At 31.1% G+C, this 18,567-nt stretch overlaps 2 protein-coding genes across 2 annotated transcripts; both read right to left on the reverse strand.

The window, feature by feature from the left end:
- Positions 1 to 283: 283 nt before the first annotated feature.
- LOC133326715 (alanine--glyoxylate aminotransferase 2-like) lies at positions 284 to 18,538 on the reverse strand. The gene is made up of 4 exons (XM_061535332.1): positions 18,424 to 18,538; positions 13,667 to 13,785; positions 1,404 to 1,638; positions 284 to 1,328 (listed from the first exon to the last, which is right to left on the reverse strand). The coding sequence occupies exons 1-4, from the start codon at positions 18,510 to 18,512 to the stop codon at positions 287 to 289; spliced, it is 1,485 nt and encodes a 494-aa protein (XP_061391316.1). The 5' UTR covers positions 18,513 to 18,538; the 3' UTR covers positions 284 to 286.
- LOC133326707 (catalase-like) lies at positions 4,203 to 5,741 on the reverse strand. Its single transcript, XM_061535325.1, has one exon. The coding sequence runs from the start codon at positions 5,739 to 5,741 to the stop codon at positions 4,203 to 4,205; it is 1,539 nt and encodes a 512-aa protein (XP_061391309.1).
- Positions 18,539 to 18,567: the final 29 nt, after the last annotated feature.

Raw genomic sequence — 18,567 nt, forward strand, 5'->3', positions numbered from 1 at the left:
GCTAAACTTGTATAACAAAACAAAAAATCTCTAAAACAAAACAAAAAAATACAAAATATTACTAACAAAAAGCATATTCTAGATACTAGAACTAAATATACATACAATGATTTTAAGGTTCATGTAGTGATTTACTAAAAAAAATTGCATATTGAGAATTATATTGGAAACTTAGAATAACAAAAAATCAGAAAAAGAAAACAAAAAAGTAAAATTTTTGAAATAAAAAATTTAGAACTAATTTATAAAATACACCTTACAAAGCTAAAGCAATTTTCCTACATTCCTAAACTGATTTAATCAAACGTTCCTGGCGTTCAAATATCTGCGTCTTACTTGCCATACTCTCAGCATTGGCAGTGTTGGAATTCGAATTGACAGCATTGCTGGCTGGCAATTGGTCGCCATTTCTTTGTTTCTCCAAAAATGACAGAGATTCACGGAATGCCAACAGGAATTCATCGGCATTCTTTTGACTGAAGCACATGGGAGGCTTTAGTTTGATCACATTGTCATTGGGTCCATCGGAGGAGACTAATATCTGATGGACCTGTTTCATGCGATTGACAATCCAATGGGCAGCTTTTGTGTCGGGTTCACGTGTATCACGATCTTTGACCAACTCGACGCCAACAAAGAGGCCCACACCACGAACATCACCGATTATCTCAAATTCATATTTAAGTTCACGACATTGCTGGAGCAAATAATCACCCACAATGCGGGCATTTTCCTGTAGACCCTCCTCTTCGATGACACGCATCACGGCATTGGCAATGGCACACGACACGGGATTACCACCATAGGTATTGAAATATGCCACACCGGTGTTATAGAATGCTTCGGCAATTTCTGGAGTTGTGACCACAGCACCAACTGGATGACCATTACCCATGGGCTTGGCAACGCATACAATATCGGGTATAACACCTTGCGTTTCAAAGGCCCAATAGTGGCTGCCGACACGACCAAAACCAACCTGCACCTCATCGGCGATGCAAACACCACCCGCTTCGCGAACAATATCATAGGCAGCCTTAAAATAGCCTTCAGGCGGTATAATCTGACCACCACAACTTTGCAGCGACTCGGCAATGAAACCCGCCACACCTTTACCTTGAGCCTTCAACTGTTCGCAAATATCACGTATGGGTTTCGTGTAAATTTCAGCCATATCAGCATTGGGATAATCTTTGTCCTTATATTTGCCACCATACACGTCGGGGCAGGGAGCAACGTGGACATAATCAGGTTTTGGATCACCACCGGGTTGATTAAATTTATAGGGGGAAATTTCCATTACCGATGTCAAGTGACCGTGATAGGCACTAAAGGGAGAAAAGGAGAAAGAAGATGTAATTTAGTAAAAAAAATCAAAGAGTTTATTTTAGGCAAATACTTACTGGTCCAATGTAATAATGTCCTGACGTTTGGTATAATTTCGGGTCAAACGTAATGCCAAATCATTGGCCTCCGACCCTGAATTGACAAAGAAACATACCGACAATTGTCCCGGCATTTTACTGGTCAATGTTTTGGCACACTGCACCAATTCGTCGTGCAGAAAACGATTATTGGTAGAAATTGTAGCCATTTGCAAGCAACCGGCCCTCACCACCTTGGGATGACAGTGGCCCACTGTAAGAAAAGAGGAAAAACGTAATAATTAATAATGGAAATTAAGATGAGGTAATTAAGAGAGGGATATTCTAGGTAAAAACTCAGGTTGGGAAATTGGGTTGTCACTTCGAGATTAAAACTTAAAAAACAAAAATGTGGCAGATCCTTCTACATATGGGATCAATGTGAAAACAACGAAAGTTCTCTGTAACGAATTTTTATACACCTCGAAATATTCATCAGGGATCCAAAATGTATATGTCCTCTTGACCCGAATCTGTCCATCTGTCCATCTGTTGAAATCACGATAGAGATGGCAATATTTAAGATAGAGGTCTGAAATTTTGCATATATATTTCTAGTACTTCTAGAATGTTTGGTAATGGGGATATATCGGTCCACGTTTACGTGTAGGCCCCATATAATTTCCATCGGTATTTTGGAGATTTTAGACATGTTTTCCAACCGAATTGGCCGTAATTTGGTATTTTGGGTTCTCATTGTATAACTCACCTCCGTATCAAAAATTAGTTATATAGACACAAGTTTCAAGGTTGGCCCCACACGTTAATTTAAAGATCTTGGACACGAATTGGCTGTAATTGTGTATTTTAGGTTATCATTGTATTGGCCCAAGTCTCAAGGTAGCCCCCATACAACCGTACCCCTCATTATTTGGGAATTTTGGGGGTTTTAAATAGGTTTTCCAACCAAATTGGCTGTTATGTGGTATTTTTGGTTCTCATTGAATAGAAAATATCCATACCAAAAATTATTAATGGTAAATACCGAAACTTTGAATAAATTCCGAATTATTGTAATAATCATGATCGCCCACATTGTTCGAACACGTGGCTCTAATTCCCCAAGCAAGAAAGTCTTTTTTTTTATTAATGTGTGTCATAGATTATAAAAAAATATATATTACTAAACCGCTTCAGATCATTGCAATTTGTTATCATAGTTCTAGTTTTGAACAACAACAACTAAACATATGAAGGAAATATGAAACTGTTTTAGTGGGGCAAATATTGCCGAGGCACTTTCAGATTAGGAGACAAATAGAATACTTTTTACAACAATCTTTTTTAGTATTTTATAGAATTAGATCAAAGCTCAGTCAATTGTCTAAGTACTGGTGGTGTCATGACCCTTAAGAATTGGGAACAACTGTAATCTGCCACCTTCAAATCTTTTTTTAATTTTAATTTTAATATACCCTATCCCCGCCCCACCCTCAAAATAGTTGTAGATAACTTTGTTCGATTAAATAAGCTCTATAATTAACACCTTGATATAGCCGTTTGCACCGAACGCATTTACAGAGTGCAGCGCAGTGTCGTGCAGCGTGCCCCGCAATGACTTTACAGAAATGCTGGCTGGTTGGTTGGCACTCTTCTCTTTCTTATCGCCGCAACTTGTAGATTTCCACACGAGACATGAGACGTTCACATGTTGCAATTGACAAAGAACAGTGCGATAAGGAACGAGTGGACCGGCCTTTTAAAATCTAAGCGACAGACGGACGACCCCATATGTTATTGTTATTAATTGTATTATTATTATTACGACTATAAACTACGAACGTAAACCGAACAAAGTTTGTAGTACAATAGCACGAGATCCAATGGACGAGCAATCAGCAATGTTGGTATTAGGGTGCTAAGGCCGGGGTTGGGTGGAATTTTTTGTTATTGTTGTTGACCTACATATTCGATGGCTTCGATGTTAGATATATGGTGTAGAAAACATAAATCTTCGGGAAACTGAGGTTAGGTTTGTTATGGAAAATTTTTAAATGAACTGAATGAAAGTAGGACGATTTACTCAAAATATCCGATTGCAGCCACGTTTTGGCATAGCCTCCAATTTTCGGTATATTTATGATTTTTAACATAGCCCTGACATAAATGTCCCGCCCTATTTTTATAGGACCGTTTTTGAACCAACATAAAAATGGTCCGCCAATTTTTTTCCTTATTTTCCATCGAAGTGGTTGTAGTTTGGCCTCCAGGCTCTAGGGATCTTGAATTGGTACAAAAATTTAATATAGGACCATATTTTTATAGAGGCTCCATAAAAGAGTCGCAACCCCTTTTATAAATTTTGAAGGCAAGGTTATAAAAAGTTATATCCTGCCATTAATTGAAGTAAACCGGAGGAAGGTAGGAAGATCTTCTATCAAATGGAAACTCAAAATATTAAATTGCAGACACGTTTTTGCATAGCCCTTAATTTTCTGTATATTGATGATTTTTAACATAACCTTGACATAAATGCGCTGCTCTATTTTTATAGGGACATCAAATAAATGTTCCGCCCAATTTTTGTATTTGTCACAATTTCCGTCGATGTGGTTGTATTTTGGCCTTTAGGCTCTTGGACGAAGAAAAACATATTCGTAGACATTTTTTTATATAGGACCACTTCATATATGAGTCACAACCTCTTTTATAATTTTTTTGGCAAGGCTATGTAAAGTTTTATCCTCCCAACCTAACACCGGATTAGTTTGTTAATGAGTATATTTTGAAATATTTTATTTTATTAATTAAACACAATGCTAACAAACCGAATTTAAACTATTCCTCCGAACCCAAACACAAAGTTCCCGCCTGGGCTAAATTCAATGCTTCCGTAAGTAAACGACCAAAATCAGCATGCACCATAGTACAGTTGCGAATAGCTCGTTCCTGAATAAATTCACTGGCCGAGCAGAGATGAGCGGCAATATTATTGACCAAACGTTTGCGAGCGCACTCATCCAAGACATAAACCCAAAAATCTGTGATTTGACTATAATTATCCTCTGTATCACCACTTGAAAATCGGTAGACATCTCCAGCCACAGGGCAGCATGTTTGCAAAGCCTTTACCCGATCACATGGTTGGGCGCCACCAAATGAATTCGGATAATAATTTGGAGCTTCACTCAAATTATTAGACACCGTCATGCCAGCATCACGTTCATAATTCTTAACGCTCACCCGATATGGACAATTGACCGGTATTTGATTACAATTCGCTGCCAAACGATATGCCTGAGCATCACCATAGGCAAAGAGGCGACCCTGTAGTATCTTATCCGGTGATGGCTCCACACCGGGTATCATATTTGCCGGACTAAATGCCAATTGTTCAATTTCGGCAAAATAATTGAGGGGATTTCGATCTAAAATTATGCGGCCCACCTCCACCAAAGGGTAATCATTGAAATTCCATATTTTCGTACAATCAAAGGGATTATATTTGAATTTCTTGGCCTGATCAAAGGTCATCAGTTGCAGATACAAAGTCCAGCTGGGATAGTTGCCATTCTTAATGGAATTGAAAAGATCACGCGAAGCATAATCAGGATCAGTGGCCATTAATTCCACAGCTCTGGCTGATTCCAAATTTTGTACGCCCTGATCGGTGCGAAAATGAAATTTGCAATAAATCGGTTCTCCCTTGGCATTGATCAATTTATAGGCATGTACCCCATAGCCATGCATATGCCGATAACCATCCGGACAACCACGATCACTGAATAGCAAACAAACCTGATGCAATGTCTCCGGACGTAATGTTACAAAATCCCAAAACATATCGGCATCACGTAAATTCGTCTGAGGATTCCGTTTCTGGGAATGTATCAGACTTGGAAAGAGCATAGGATCGCGTAGAAAAAATACTGGCAAATTTTGACCCACAATATCCCATACACCTTCTTCGGTATAAAATTTAATGGCAAAGCCTCGAACATCCCGCAACGTATCAGCCGAACCACGTTCACAACTATAACCTCCGGAGAAACGGCATGCTATGGGAGTACGTTTCTTGATTTTCTCAAACATTGTTGCTGCACAATAACGGCTTATGTCATTGGTAACTTCGAAATAACCAAATGCTCCAGCGCCCTTGGCAAAGACAACACGTTCTGGAATGCGTTCTCGATTGAAATGCTGTACGGTTCGTAAATATTGATGATCTTGCAGAAGCAAGGGTCCATTGGCACCAACCGATAACATTGCATCGGGAATACCGATGGGAATACCCGATGTTGTGGTAATTACACCGCATGGAGATTTTGTATTATTTTTAAAATCAATCAATTGATTAGCAGCACTATCACGTGACATTTTCAGAGAAAAATAATAAAAATTTCAATTTTTATTTTCTTTTTCTCCTTGTTGGAAAAAATATAAAATGTCAAATGGTAGGGTTTTCAATAGGAAAAACTTATTTTTATACCCTTCACCACACTGTGGTACATGGTATTATGTCATTGTGCATATGTTTGTAACAAGCAAAAGGATACGAGATACACACATGGTTCCTTTTGAAAATATGCATAGAATCACTTTCTAAGTCGATTTATGCATGTGCGTCCATCGGTCTGTCTGTCCATGTTGAATAGTAAACAAAGTACAGGTCGCATTTATTATTCGAATTGGATGAAATTTGGCACAGTGGACGAACCCTATTGAAATTGGTGAAATCGGTTCAGATTTAGATATAGCTGCCATATATATTTTCGTCCGATTTAAGGTAAATGGTGCACCAAAGTCCCAAATACCTTTCGATTTACACGAAATTTGGCACAGCGTACTGAATTGAGCCTAGAATAATGTGTGCTAAGTTTCGTGAAGATCCATTCAGATTTAGATATAGCTTCCATATATATTTTCGTCCGATTTAAATTAAATGGTGCATCAAAGTCCGAATATATTTTTCGATTTGCACGAAATTTGGCATAACGTACTGAATTGAGCCCAGAATGATGTGTGCTAAGTTTAGTAAAAATCGGTTCAGATTTAGATACAGCTCCCATATATATTTTCGTCTGATTTAAGGTAAATGGCACATCAAAGTCCGAATATATTTTTCGATCTACATTGAGTGTAGAATGATGTGTGCTAAGTTTCGTGAAGATCCGTTCAGATTTAGATATAGCTCCCATATATATTTTCGTCCGATTTTACATAAATGGTGTACCAAAGACCCTATATACTCTTTGATTTGCATCGAAATTTGGCATAGCGTATTGCATTGAGTCTATAATGATGTGTGCTAAGGTTCGTGAAAATCGGTTCAGATTTATATTCATCCGATTTAAGGTAAATGTTGCACCAAAGTCCCTAAATATCTTTCGATTTACACGAAATTTGGCACAGCGCTCTGAAGTAAGCCTAGAATGATGTGTGCTAAGTTTCGTGAAAATCGGTTCAGATTTAGATATAGCTCCCATATATATTTTCGTCCGATTTAAGGTAAATGGTGCACCAAAGTTCCTAAATATCTTTCCTAATGTTTGTCCGATTAACACGAAATTTTTGCACAACGTAACAAATTGAGACATGAATGACGTTATTGGGGTTTGTTGAAATTAGTGCAGATACAGCCATAGGTTCCATATGTATTTCGACGGGTGTCTGATTGAGATTAAATTTTTAACGGTACGGCGTACCGAATAGCGTGTATCAATTTCATAAATTTGTCCCATGATACGCAGACGACTCTAAATCTGCCCGAATGAAATTAAATTTATCATAGGTTGCAGAAAGACATTATTATGTTCCTTCGTGGGAACATTGACATACCATTGTAAGGACACATATGTACAATATACCCAAAGTGGTGAAGGATATCATATAGTCGGTATCATATATATAGGGTATCATATAGTCGACCCAGTCCGACTATACTACTTTCCTTACTGGTTTCATCATCATAACATGAGTTTTCTCCTAGGATATTTTGATTTAGATATTTTGATTTAAATTCTTATGGTGGTATGAAAAGTTCGGTGGATGGAAACAAATTCCTCAGAACGGAAGATTATTTTTTTTATAGAAAAAAATCCTCAGAACTGAGAATTATTTTAATGTATAGAAGTTGATTTCCTCAAAACTGATTTTTTTTCTTCACGAAAATACTGCTTAGACTGAGAAATATTTTTTTTCTATAGAAAGAAATCTTCAGAAATAATGATTTATTTTTTCCCTATATAACTCTCAGATTGTGAATTATTTTTTTTTATGGAAAGAAATCTTCAGAAATAATGATTTATTTATTCCCTATACAATTCTTAGAACTGAGATTGATGTATTATCTACTGATTTTTTGATTTTTTCTATCAAAAATCCTCAGAATTTAGGATTGATTGAAAATTGATTTTTTGTTCATTAGAAAAAATTAGCAGATTGTTTTCTATATTTTTTTCGCTTTGATTTCTTTTATAAATAATTATTTTGTAATTTATTTCAATTAATTATCTGACCTGATTTTTAAATTTAATCACTCCTCAGTTACCGAAGTTAATATTAATGACTAACATCGATTTTGAATAATAATCTACCTTTTTTGGAGTGGGTATATTTTTAAAAATTCTCAATCCACTTAAAATTCGTATAACAAGTTTCTATTTATAAACTTAAATAAATAAACACTCAAATGAAAACCTTCCGAAGCAAACAAACAAATTTGATAGGGAAAAAAACACACACAAAAAAATAATGTTCTTCAAAAGTGCAGCTATTCACGTGAAATAAACAAGTTTTCGTCAACAACGCTCAACAACAACAACAAGAACAGCACCAACGTCCACATGGCACATAGAAACACAAAATAACCCAATTTTATGTGAATAATAAAAATAAACTACTTTGGGGGCCAAAAAAGCCTCCCACCACCTCCACTTATCAGCAATACAAACAACAAGTGTCAGTGGAATATGCCAACAAAGTCGTTCAGAGCAGTGCAGGCAACCGAACGTATAGTGTTGCTTTCGGCGGCGGGATCACGTGTAGTTCACGCGATAGCTAAAACATAGCCACTAACAAACCGAACGTGCAAAGCAATCATGTCGAGTGGGGGCAACCCAGTGTTTGAATATTTTAATGATAAGCATAACACACACACTCACGATCATCTACATACACACAAACATATGTATTTGTTTTGTATAATAAATATTTTTGTCTTCATGTTTATTTAGTTGGGGGTTTTGGTACAAATGAACTTATGATAGCATTTAGATTATTATTTTTTATTTTATTTTATGTTTTTTTTTTTTTGATTCTTTGTGAATTTCAATTGTTTCTGCTGACCAATCAAAATAAATCCAGGAGAAGGTTATTTTTTTTGATTAAAAAAAATTGACCAATCATCAAAAACGCAAAACAAAAGATCTAATGCATCGCCATCCATTATTTAATAAAATTTGTTTTTATTATTTTTATTTATTTTTGGGCAGAAAAAAATTATGGTGGAAAATTAATCTGCACGACATATTACTTATGACGCTATAAAATTCGTAATTCTCCCTATTGCGCATAGAATATACGGCACAGTACGTCAGTGACATTTTAATCAAGAGTCGTAATAACAAAATTTACGTAAATTGTGAAAATTGTAAATTGTTGGGGGGTAAACAAAAACAAAACAATGTCGTATTGTTGTTTACAAAAGTCTTAACGATTTCCCATCATCTCCGTAGCTGATGAATATTTTTCTAACGCAAAGGAAAGACCCCTGTAATTAAATATTTCATCTAGCCTGTAAATGTATTGAGTGAAAAATCTCGCTAAAATTTTCCAAAGAGTTATCTTTTGTCTGCAGGCAGGTCAAGGTCGAAGATGGACTATATCGATCAACGTTTAGGCATAGCTTCCATACAAAGTTGGCCCCAAATTTTCGAATTTTGAGCGTGTTTTGCTACCGAATGTGCTGTAATACGCTGAATTTTTAACCTTTGGTGTTTTATTGGGTATAAAATCCCTTCACTAAAAATTATAAATATAGTTCAACTTTTTTCGGGTAAACCTTTTAAAAAATGGTACTCAAAATTTCTGGTATTTTGGCGGCTTTTGAGCGCATTTTTCGACCGAATTCGCTGTAATTTGGTATTTTAATGTCTTATTGGGTATTAAATTTCCCCACTGAAACATTAATAATATGGTCCTATTTTTCGTATAACATAGAAACCCCCAAAAGGGTAGCACCGCTATATATGACAACTATGTCAAAACATGGAACCAAAATGTATATTCACCATATTTACCATCAATAAAATAATAGATCCTTCGGTTAGAAAACAACATAAAAATAATGATTCGAAACTATTATATGAGAGCTATACCAAAAGATTGACCGATATAGATATTTACTGGTGGCACCCAATTCAAAATATCAAATATTAAATTAAACACCAAAGCAGGGAGGAGCTATTTGGGGATTTTAAACATGGAAAAAATATCAAATTATGAGGATTGATTTTTTTCTATAGAAAGAAAAGAGGATTGATTTTTTATAGATAGATTTGATTTGTCCTTTTTATATAGAATTTTGGAATTTTTTTTTCATTGATTTTTTATAGAAAAAATCCTCAGAACTGAGGATTGATTTTTTTATGGAAAACAAAGCCTCAGAACTGTGGATTGATTTTTTTCTATAGAAAGAAAAGAGGATTGATTTTTTTATAGAAAAAAAAATAGATTTGATTTCAGCTTTTTCTATAGAAAAAATCCTCAGAAAAATTGATTAATTTTTTATATAAAAAAATCTCAGAACTTAGGATTGACTTTTTTCAAATTGAAAAAAATTTTTCCTCAAACTGAGGATTGATTTTTTCCCATGAAAAAATCTTCAGAATGAAGAACTGATTTTTTTCTGTAGAAACATTTCTCAGAAAGTAGAACTGTTATTTTTCTGTAAAAAACATCTTTAAAAAACCTCAAAAGTGTGGATTTATATAGAAAAAAATCCTCAGACGTGAGGATAGATTTTTTTCTATAGAAAAAAAAATCCTCATAAGTGAAAATTGATTTTTTCTATGGAAAGAAATCCTCTCAACAAAGGATTGATTTTAGGAAAAAAGCCTTAGAAATTATGATTTTTTCTATAGAAAAAATCTTCAGAATTGAAAATTTTTTTATATAAAACAATGTTCAAAAAGATGTTATTTTTTCGAAAAAAATCACTATCCATTTGAGTTAAGATTGTTTTGATTTTTTTTTCTATTATAAAAAAATTCAATTCCTGAAATTATTTATTAGAAAGACAATTTTTACATCAATGAAAAAAAATCACAATAGATGCTTGAAAAATTTTTAATATAGAAAAATTCTTCGGAACTGATGTTCAATTTTTCCTATAGAAAAAATCCTCAGAAAGGAGGTTTTTTTAAAGAAAAAAATCCTCATAACTAAATTTTTTTTGTATAGAACAATTCCTCAGAACTAAGGTTTGATTTTGATTGATTTATTCTTTAAAAAAATTAAAATCCATTAGATTATATTAGAATGTTTTTTTTTCTGTGCTAAGTATTAATGCATTTCTTTATAAACAACTCATTCAATTGAATAAATTCTTTTAAAAATTTTCCATTGATCATATAATTGTTTCCTGTACACATCGCCTTTCCGATCTAATTTTAAAATCAATATAGATTAATAAAGCAAACATATAAACATTCTCTAATCAGTTATTCAGTACCCATAGTCAGTACCTTATCTGTCTTGCCTTCTGATGTGCATTCACACTAGTTTTTTATTCTAAGACATTTATGTAACTTCTAAAGTGACAGCATGCATTTCACGTGCATACAATACGTTGTTTTGTATTTGAATGAACTTTTATTGTTATTCAACAACGACAACAAACAAAATTGTTGTTACATTTTTTGAACAACAACAACATCAGCTGTCAATATATATTTATTTTATTTACATTTATTTATTACCCTAGCTATCAGTCACCCCGCCTCCCTTTACATCGGCTACAAAAATTCTGATAATCTTCGTTTTGTAAACAATTTCAACACAATTTCAAAAATACAAAAACCGCTGTAAACAGAAAAACGTGTTGAATGTGTCAACGGCACGTTTTCATTTTCTGTTTGCCCCTTAATAACGAAAAAAAATTGTGGGATGGGCAATAACGATTTAATTAATTTAAAAAAAAATTCCATTGAATATTTCTTAAGTAAAATAATCGGAAATTAAATTGGGTGTGAAATGAAAATAAGATCGCAGCAATAACGAGGGGCAAGGTCCAAAGGGGGAAATTTTCAATTGCAAAAGTTTCATATTTTTTAATAAATCCTCAGTGGAAAGGTTTTTATCTGTAGGGAAACATAAGTTCTCAGATCTGAATATTTTTTCTACAGAAATCAAACCCTTCACCACTTTCGGTACCAATCTGAAATTTATGAAAAATTTAATTTGGATTCAAGCAAAATATTTATATATAAAGAAATTAATCCACAATTTGCTATGCTGCAACACAGTGGTTTCCAAAATTTAGACAGAAAAAAAAACACTGTTTTCAATTCTATTTCTATGTCTCAAAAAAACTCAGTTATGCAGATTTTTTTCTATAAAAAATTAATCCTCGGTTCTTACAATTATTTTCTATAGAAAAAAGTTGATTATTGACTTTTCTGAGGATCTTTTCTTTCTTCTGTGGAATTTTTTCCTACAGAAAAAAATCCCTCCTCAGTTCTGAGGAATTTTTTCCCATAAAAACAACTTAATCCTCAGTTCTGACAAATTTTTTCCCATAGGAAAAAATCAATCCTCAGTTCTAAGGACTTTATTTTCTATAAAAGAAAGTCAATTCTCATTTTAAGTAATTTTTCTGTATAAGAAAAATCAATACTCAGTTTTGATGACTTCTTCCTTAAAGTAAAGATTCAATACTCAGTTCTGAGGACTTTTTTTTTAGAAAAAAATTAATCCACATTTTCGAGATTTTTTTTTCTATAGGAAAAATCAACTACCAGTACTGAGGATTTTTTTCTATAGAAAAAAATCAATCTGCTTTTCTAAGGAATTTTTTTCAATAGAAAAATATCAATCCTCATTTCTGAGAATTTGTTCTATAAATTTTGAATTTTTTTTTCATTTTTAAGTATTTTTTCTATATAAGAAAAATCAATCCTCGGTTCTTGGGTTTTTTTTATAGAGAAAATTGTTTTTATAAAAAAATAAATCTTCAGTTCTGAGGAATTTTTCTTATTTAAAAAAAATCCTCAGATATGAGCATTGAATTTTTTATAACAAAATCAGAACAAATGAATTATTTTTCTTCTATAGAAAAAAATCAGTTCTGAGGAATTTTAATTCTGTAGAAGAAAGCCAATCCATTTTTAAAGATTTTTACTACAGAAGATCCTGTGTGTTTTTATAGAAAAAAATCCAATACTCAGCTCTGAAGAAACTTTTCTATAAAAAAAATTTCAATTTTCTTCAACTGAGTTGGCTTTATCTTGATATTTCTAATTCTTATTTGATCCCAAATCTTAATCTCAAAAATTCGAAATATGTGCCTACATTGACTCCATACGGAGATCACGCAACATTTTCGATATGTTCAAGGTCCTAGCCAAATTTTCCAAACTATGTGTATGTACTCCATTATTCTAAAAAAAAAATTATTTTTTTAGTACCCAAATAACGCATCATATTGCAACCCTTTATTATGCGTTCTTTACAAAAAATGTTTCCTTTGTCTCAGCCAAAATGTCCATATGAAAGGTCTTTGGTCTGTAAGCAAATGCTATCTAAACAAGTGATTATCGGCCATACTTTGTCTGATATCTTTATAGAATCGTTTCACATTTGTTGTATTGTATTTATCAGTTCATTTAACAATGAACTAATTTTAGCAACAACAACACATGTAAATATTTAACGAAACGTCTCATTAACAAGTACGGCCATTAAGGTAAGGTAGTCATTTTGTAAGTGGCTAAGATGAAAAAAAAATAAATAAAATAATAAAATATATAAAATATTCTAATGGACCCCCTTTTTCCTAATAACCTTACTACGTCTCTGTTTACATTACTTACAAGCTCTAAAAACATTTTCTTTTTAAACAATTTTCACTACAACGGAAATTAATTTCATTTGTTTACATCCTCTCTCCATCTCCCTCTTTCTCTCTTTAATTGCATAATTCTATTGTTGTTTTTTTCTTTTACTTTGGCAATTAATTCACTAATAAAATAAAACAATAATATGCAAAATAATTCTTATCTAACAACAATAACAACACTTACCATGGGCCACATTATTTATACAATCCAGATAACAGGAGCCCTGTTCATCGAACATGTACTGGCCCTGACCTCGCACAATTTTCAGAGGGTCCGAACGATAGAATAGTTGACAGGCTTGGCTAAAATTAGAAAAAAAATTATTATCAAATGGAATAATAATTTCGATTTAATTTTTAAGGAAATGGAACATTTAACAAAAAATATATATTATTTTTAAAATCTTTGCTCTTTTCTTTTGACTTTTTTAATAAAAAATTGATTTTATTCCGAGGATTTGTGTGTTTCAGTTTTTAGGATATTATCTGTAATAAAAACCAATTTTTTTTTTTTTTTTTTTTTTGAAATATTTTATAAAAAAATCAGTAATTTCAGATTGTTTTCTATAGAAGAGTTTGTACCCTTCCCCAGAAATAAAATATTCAATCATTTGAGTTGTGTGTGTGGGGGGTATTTGTCTTCCAGAAGAACTTAGCATCTGATCTATATTCAAAGTTGTTTATTTGCGGGTTTTGTGTGTTGCTAATTATGAAATATATACATATGAAAATATAATGAACATAAAAAATATATGTATATAATGTGTATAGAATAACAAATTGTTTTTGTTTAGCATATTTAAAACACGTGTAGAATAAATGATTTTTTTTTTTTTGAAGAATGGAATCTTTTGTTTGACTGCATTTCCTTTGTGTGTGTGTGTGTGCGTACATTAGAGCTTGCTGAAATGAATCTAATCTCGAATTGACAGAGAAATGGTCAAGTTGATGATTACAGCTAGCTATTGCGCACATATTCCCAAATCATTTAATTAGATTTTATTGCACCCGGGGCTCACATTGATACAGTTTATCGTGGTAGTGGATCATTGACCCTCTTAAACCGTAAAATAGAATTATCAAAATTTATATATTTGAAAAAAAAAAATTAAAAAAAATTGCTGAACGGCATTAGCTAGCAATTGATATCGCTTTGCATTTCAAAACAAAAAATATTGATAGTCCCTCGACAACACATTTTGCAAATTCAATTGTACTTCAGAATGGCGGTCATTGTTTTTATTTGGTTAATGATTGTTGCAGATATTTGTTTTTTTATTTAGGGAAATTAAGAAATGAATTTCTAGCTATAATCTTCCGAAAGAAGGTTCGAAAAAATGTGGAACTAGATAATATTTTCACCATAATTAACTTAACACTTATGAAAACTTTTTCTAGTTGACAAAAATTATGGAATATTTACTAAATATTTTATTTAAAAAAGTAGTAGATTTCCGATAACGTTTTTCAGAAACGAAATTTTTTTCTAAAAAAAAATCCTTAGAAATTCTTATTTCTGATTTTTAACACAGGAAACATCTTAGGAACAGAGGATTAATTTTTTACACAAAAATAAAAAAAAAATAAAAATAAAAATAACAAAAAATAATTTTTTTATTTTTATAAAAAAAAGTACCAGCATTATTTTATATAAAAATTCCTTTGAAAAAGTGAATTTTTTTATTTTTATAGAAAATAAAAACTTAACATTATTTTATATATAAAAAATAAAAATCTCAAAAATAATTTTTTTTTAACACAATAAAAATTATTCAGAACCGAGGAGTTGTTTTTATTTAAAATATATCGTCACAACAACTAACATTTTTTTTTATTTTTATATAAAAAAATCAGCATTATATTATATTTAAAAAAAAATCTTTTGAATTTTTTTCATATAGAAAAAATTGTTCATAAGCAAATTTTTTATTTTTTTCTAGAAAAAAATTTGTAGAGGATAAACTTTTTTTACAAAAAGTTATTCAGGATTGACAAAATTTCCTCGGAACAAAGGTATTATTTCTTTTCTACTGAAAAAAAAAATCATCTGAACAGAGGAATCATTACTCAGAACTGAGATCTGATTTTAGACTTTTTCTATAGGAAAATTTCTTCGTACTGAGCATCGACAAAATTTCCTCAGAAGAAAGGAATGATTTTTTTTTTCTACGGAAAAAAATTTTTCAGAACAGAGGAATGATTTTTATGTCTAAAGAAAAAAATTCTTCACAACAGAAGAATGATTTTTTTCCAAAATTTATTTTTTTCTATAGAAAAAAATTCCTCAAAATCTAAATTTGTTTTTATTTTCATTTTTAAGAAAGTTTATTCGGGATTGAATTTTTTGTGCAAAAAATTCCTTTGTATAGGAAAACATTTCTTATAATTGTTTTTTTTCATAAAAAAATCTTCAAAATCGAAGATTGATTTGTTTTGAAAAAATCCATCAAATTTGGCATTTATTTCTATTTAAGTAAAATTTTTCTCCGAAAAATAGAAAAAATTTTCTTCAGAGCTGAAAAAAATCTAACAACTAATTTTTTATGCCTCAAAACTGTAGATGCATTTTTTAATAATGGGAAAAAATCCTCAGAACAGAGGATTGGGTTTCTTTCTTTCAAAAAAAAAAACCTCCTAACTCAGGATTGATGTTCTTTTTCGAGAAAAAAAAAACTAATTTTTCCTACAGAAAAAATTTATTCACAGTTCCGAAGTTTGATTTCTTCTGTAGAAAAATTCTTCAAAATCTAAATTTGATTTTTTTTTATTTTTAAGAAAATTCTCCCAGATAGAACAAAAAATAAATCTTGAAAAGTGAAAACATTTCTCAAAATTCATGATTCATATTTTCCATTAGAAAAAAATCCTCAGAACTAAATATTTCCTTTATAGAAAAAATCCTTCAGAATCTAAATTTGATTTTTTCTATAAAAAAAAATTATATGTATATGTTTATATATTTTAAGGAAAATTCAAATTCAGAATTAATTTTTTTTCTGTAAAAAAAATCCTTTGAAATCATTTGATTTTTTAAGGAAAAATTATTTAAGATTAATTTTTTTTATACAAAAAAAAATACTTTGAAAAGAAAAAAAATTATTGATTTCTTTTTATGAAAAAAATCCTTTGAATTTAGGATGATTTTTTTATAGAAAAAACTTCTTAAAGGATACGACGGGGTTTACTTCTTTTGAAAATTTTCCTCAGAACTGTGAATTAATTTTCTTCTATAGGAAAAAATTCTAACAACTGATTTTTTATGCCTCAAAATTGAAGATGAATTTTTTAATATTGGAAAAAATCCTCAGAACAGAGGATTGGATTTCTTTCTTTCAAAAAAATTCCCCCCTAACTAAAGATTTATGTTTTGTTTTTTGGGAAAGAATGTATCCTCAGTTCCGACAAGTATTTTTTTTAATTGGAAAAAAATTCTGAAAGCTGAGGATAGATTTGTTATTATAAAAAAATCATTAGAGCTAAAGATTGATTTGTTCTATAAATAACAATTTCTTAAAACAACACATTTATTTTTTTCTATTGTAAAAACTTTCTCACAGCTTAGGGTTAATTTTTTCCTATAGAAAAAAAATTGGGTATTGTTTTTTTTTTTATTTTTATTGAAAAAAATTCACAAAAAGAACCAAAAATAAATATTCAGAGTGTTTTGTTCCTAAAAAATTATAATTGATATTTTGATATTTCCTCAGAATTTTTTTAATTTTTTCTATAAAAATAAATTACTCAGAACTAAGTATTGATTTTTTCTATAGAAAAAGAAACTAAGGATTTTTTATCTATAGAAAAATTCTTAAAACTAAGAATTGATTTTTTCTATTGTAAAAAATTTTTCACAGCTGAGAATGGACTTTTTCCTTTAGAAAAAAACAAAGATTGTTTTTTCCTATAGAAAAAAAAACCAAAGATTGTTTTTTTTCCTATAGAAAAAATTGCTCAAATCTGAGGATTGATTTTTTGATTTTTTCTATAGAAAAAAAAATTCTCAGAACTGAGGACTGATCTTTTCTATAAAAAAAAATCCTCAAAACTTAAGATTGGTTTTTTCAATTGGAAAAAATCCTATATTTTATAGAAAAAAATTCTCTAAAAAAATAAGGACTTATTTTTTGAAAAAAAAAACATCAAAAAATTCTTAAAAACTGTAGGTTTTTTATATAAAAACATATTTCTTAGAATTCGAAAAAAAAATTGTTCACAAAAATCTGAATTATTTTTTTTTATAGAAACAATTCTGTTTAACAGAGTTGCCATAGAAAACAACATCGATTCATAGATTTGTTGAAACATTTAAAAATTCACCTTTTCACTTTCGAAAAAATTTAAAATATTTTGTAATTAAATCACTTTTTCAATCATCTTAGTATAAATTGCCCACATTGTTAGTCATCATCATAATATATTTTCACATTAGTTATTAGAAGCAAAAATGGATTCTTGTACTACGCAGGTACAAACAGAGCAGAATAATGGCAAAAAAAGAGGCAACGAACTCGCACGCTTAGTAAAATATATAAATATTCACCTCACCCCTAGTGCGATGAGGGGGGTACTAGCATTACATAGTTTCCTTTTATTCTTACGTGCGTATTTTTCTCTCACACACACACACACAGAATTGGCAAGTGGATGCCAAGGCCTATAACCTTGGCCAAGAACCACAAACAACGGCAACAATAATCAAAATAAAGGGAAACTGTAAATGACCTTGATGGTGGATGGATGAATGGATCCTTTGACATTGGCCATGGACGAATGAATGCATAGAATGGGTGGGTTAGAATTGTTCTTCTTTTTTTACATTTATTTATAGAATTTTATTTTAATTTATTTTTTTTCTTATACAAACAAAATAATTATTTTCGTTTTCTACAAATTTAAAAACATACAAGTGGTTGCTAGTGGAGGCTCTGCAGTACTACTTACCCAATATGTTTATTTCTTAGTTTAATGGTTTCCGATTTGCACAGCTTTTCACCGCAGGCCGATTCTAATTGTTCACGTGGGAAAGGCATTTTGTGATTGTTGTTTTCGGAAATTATTTTTATACGTAAAAAATTTAAATATTTA

Source organism: Musca vetustissima, unplaced genomic scaffold (assembly GCF_032173495.1).
Source record: "Musca vetustissima isolate MV318-11 ecotype Yass unplaced genomic scaffold, APGP_CSIRO_Mvet_v1 utg24930, whole genome shotgun sequence".
NCBI lineage: Eukaryota > Metazoa > Arthropoda > Insecta > Diptera > Muscidae > Musca > Musca vetustissima.

Coding starts and splice junctions, on each gene's coding strand:
- LOC133326715 (XM_061535332.1), bottom strand. CDS start 18,512: ATGCCTTTCCCACGTGAACAATTAGAATCGGCCTGCGGTGAAAAGCTG. Junction 13,786..18,423: donor CTAAGAAATAAACATATTGG/GTAAGTAGTACT, acceptor TTCTAATTTTAG/CCAAGCCTGTCAACTATTCT. Junction 1,639..13,666: donor TATAAATAATGTGGCCCATG/GTAAGTGTTGTT, acceptor CTTTTCTTACAG/TGGGCCACTGTCATCCCAAG.
- LOC133326707 (XM_061535325.1), bottom strand. CDS start 5,741: ATGTCACGTGATAGTGCTGCTAATCAATTGATTGATTTTAAAAATAAT.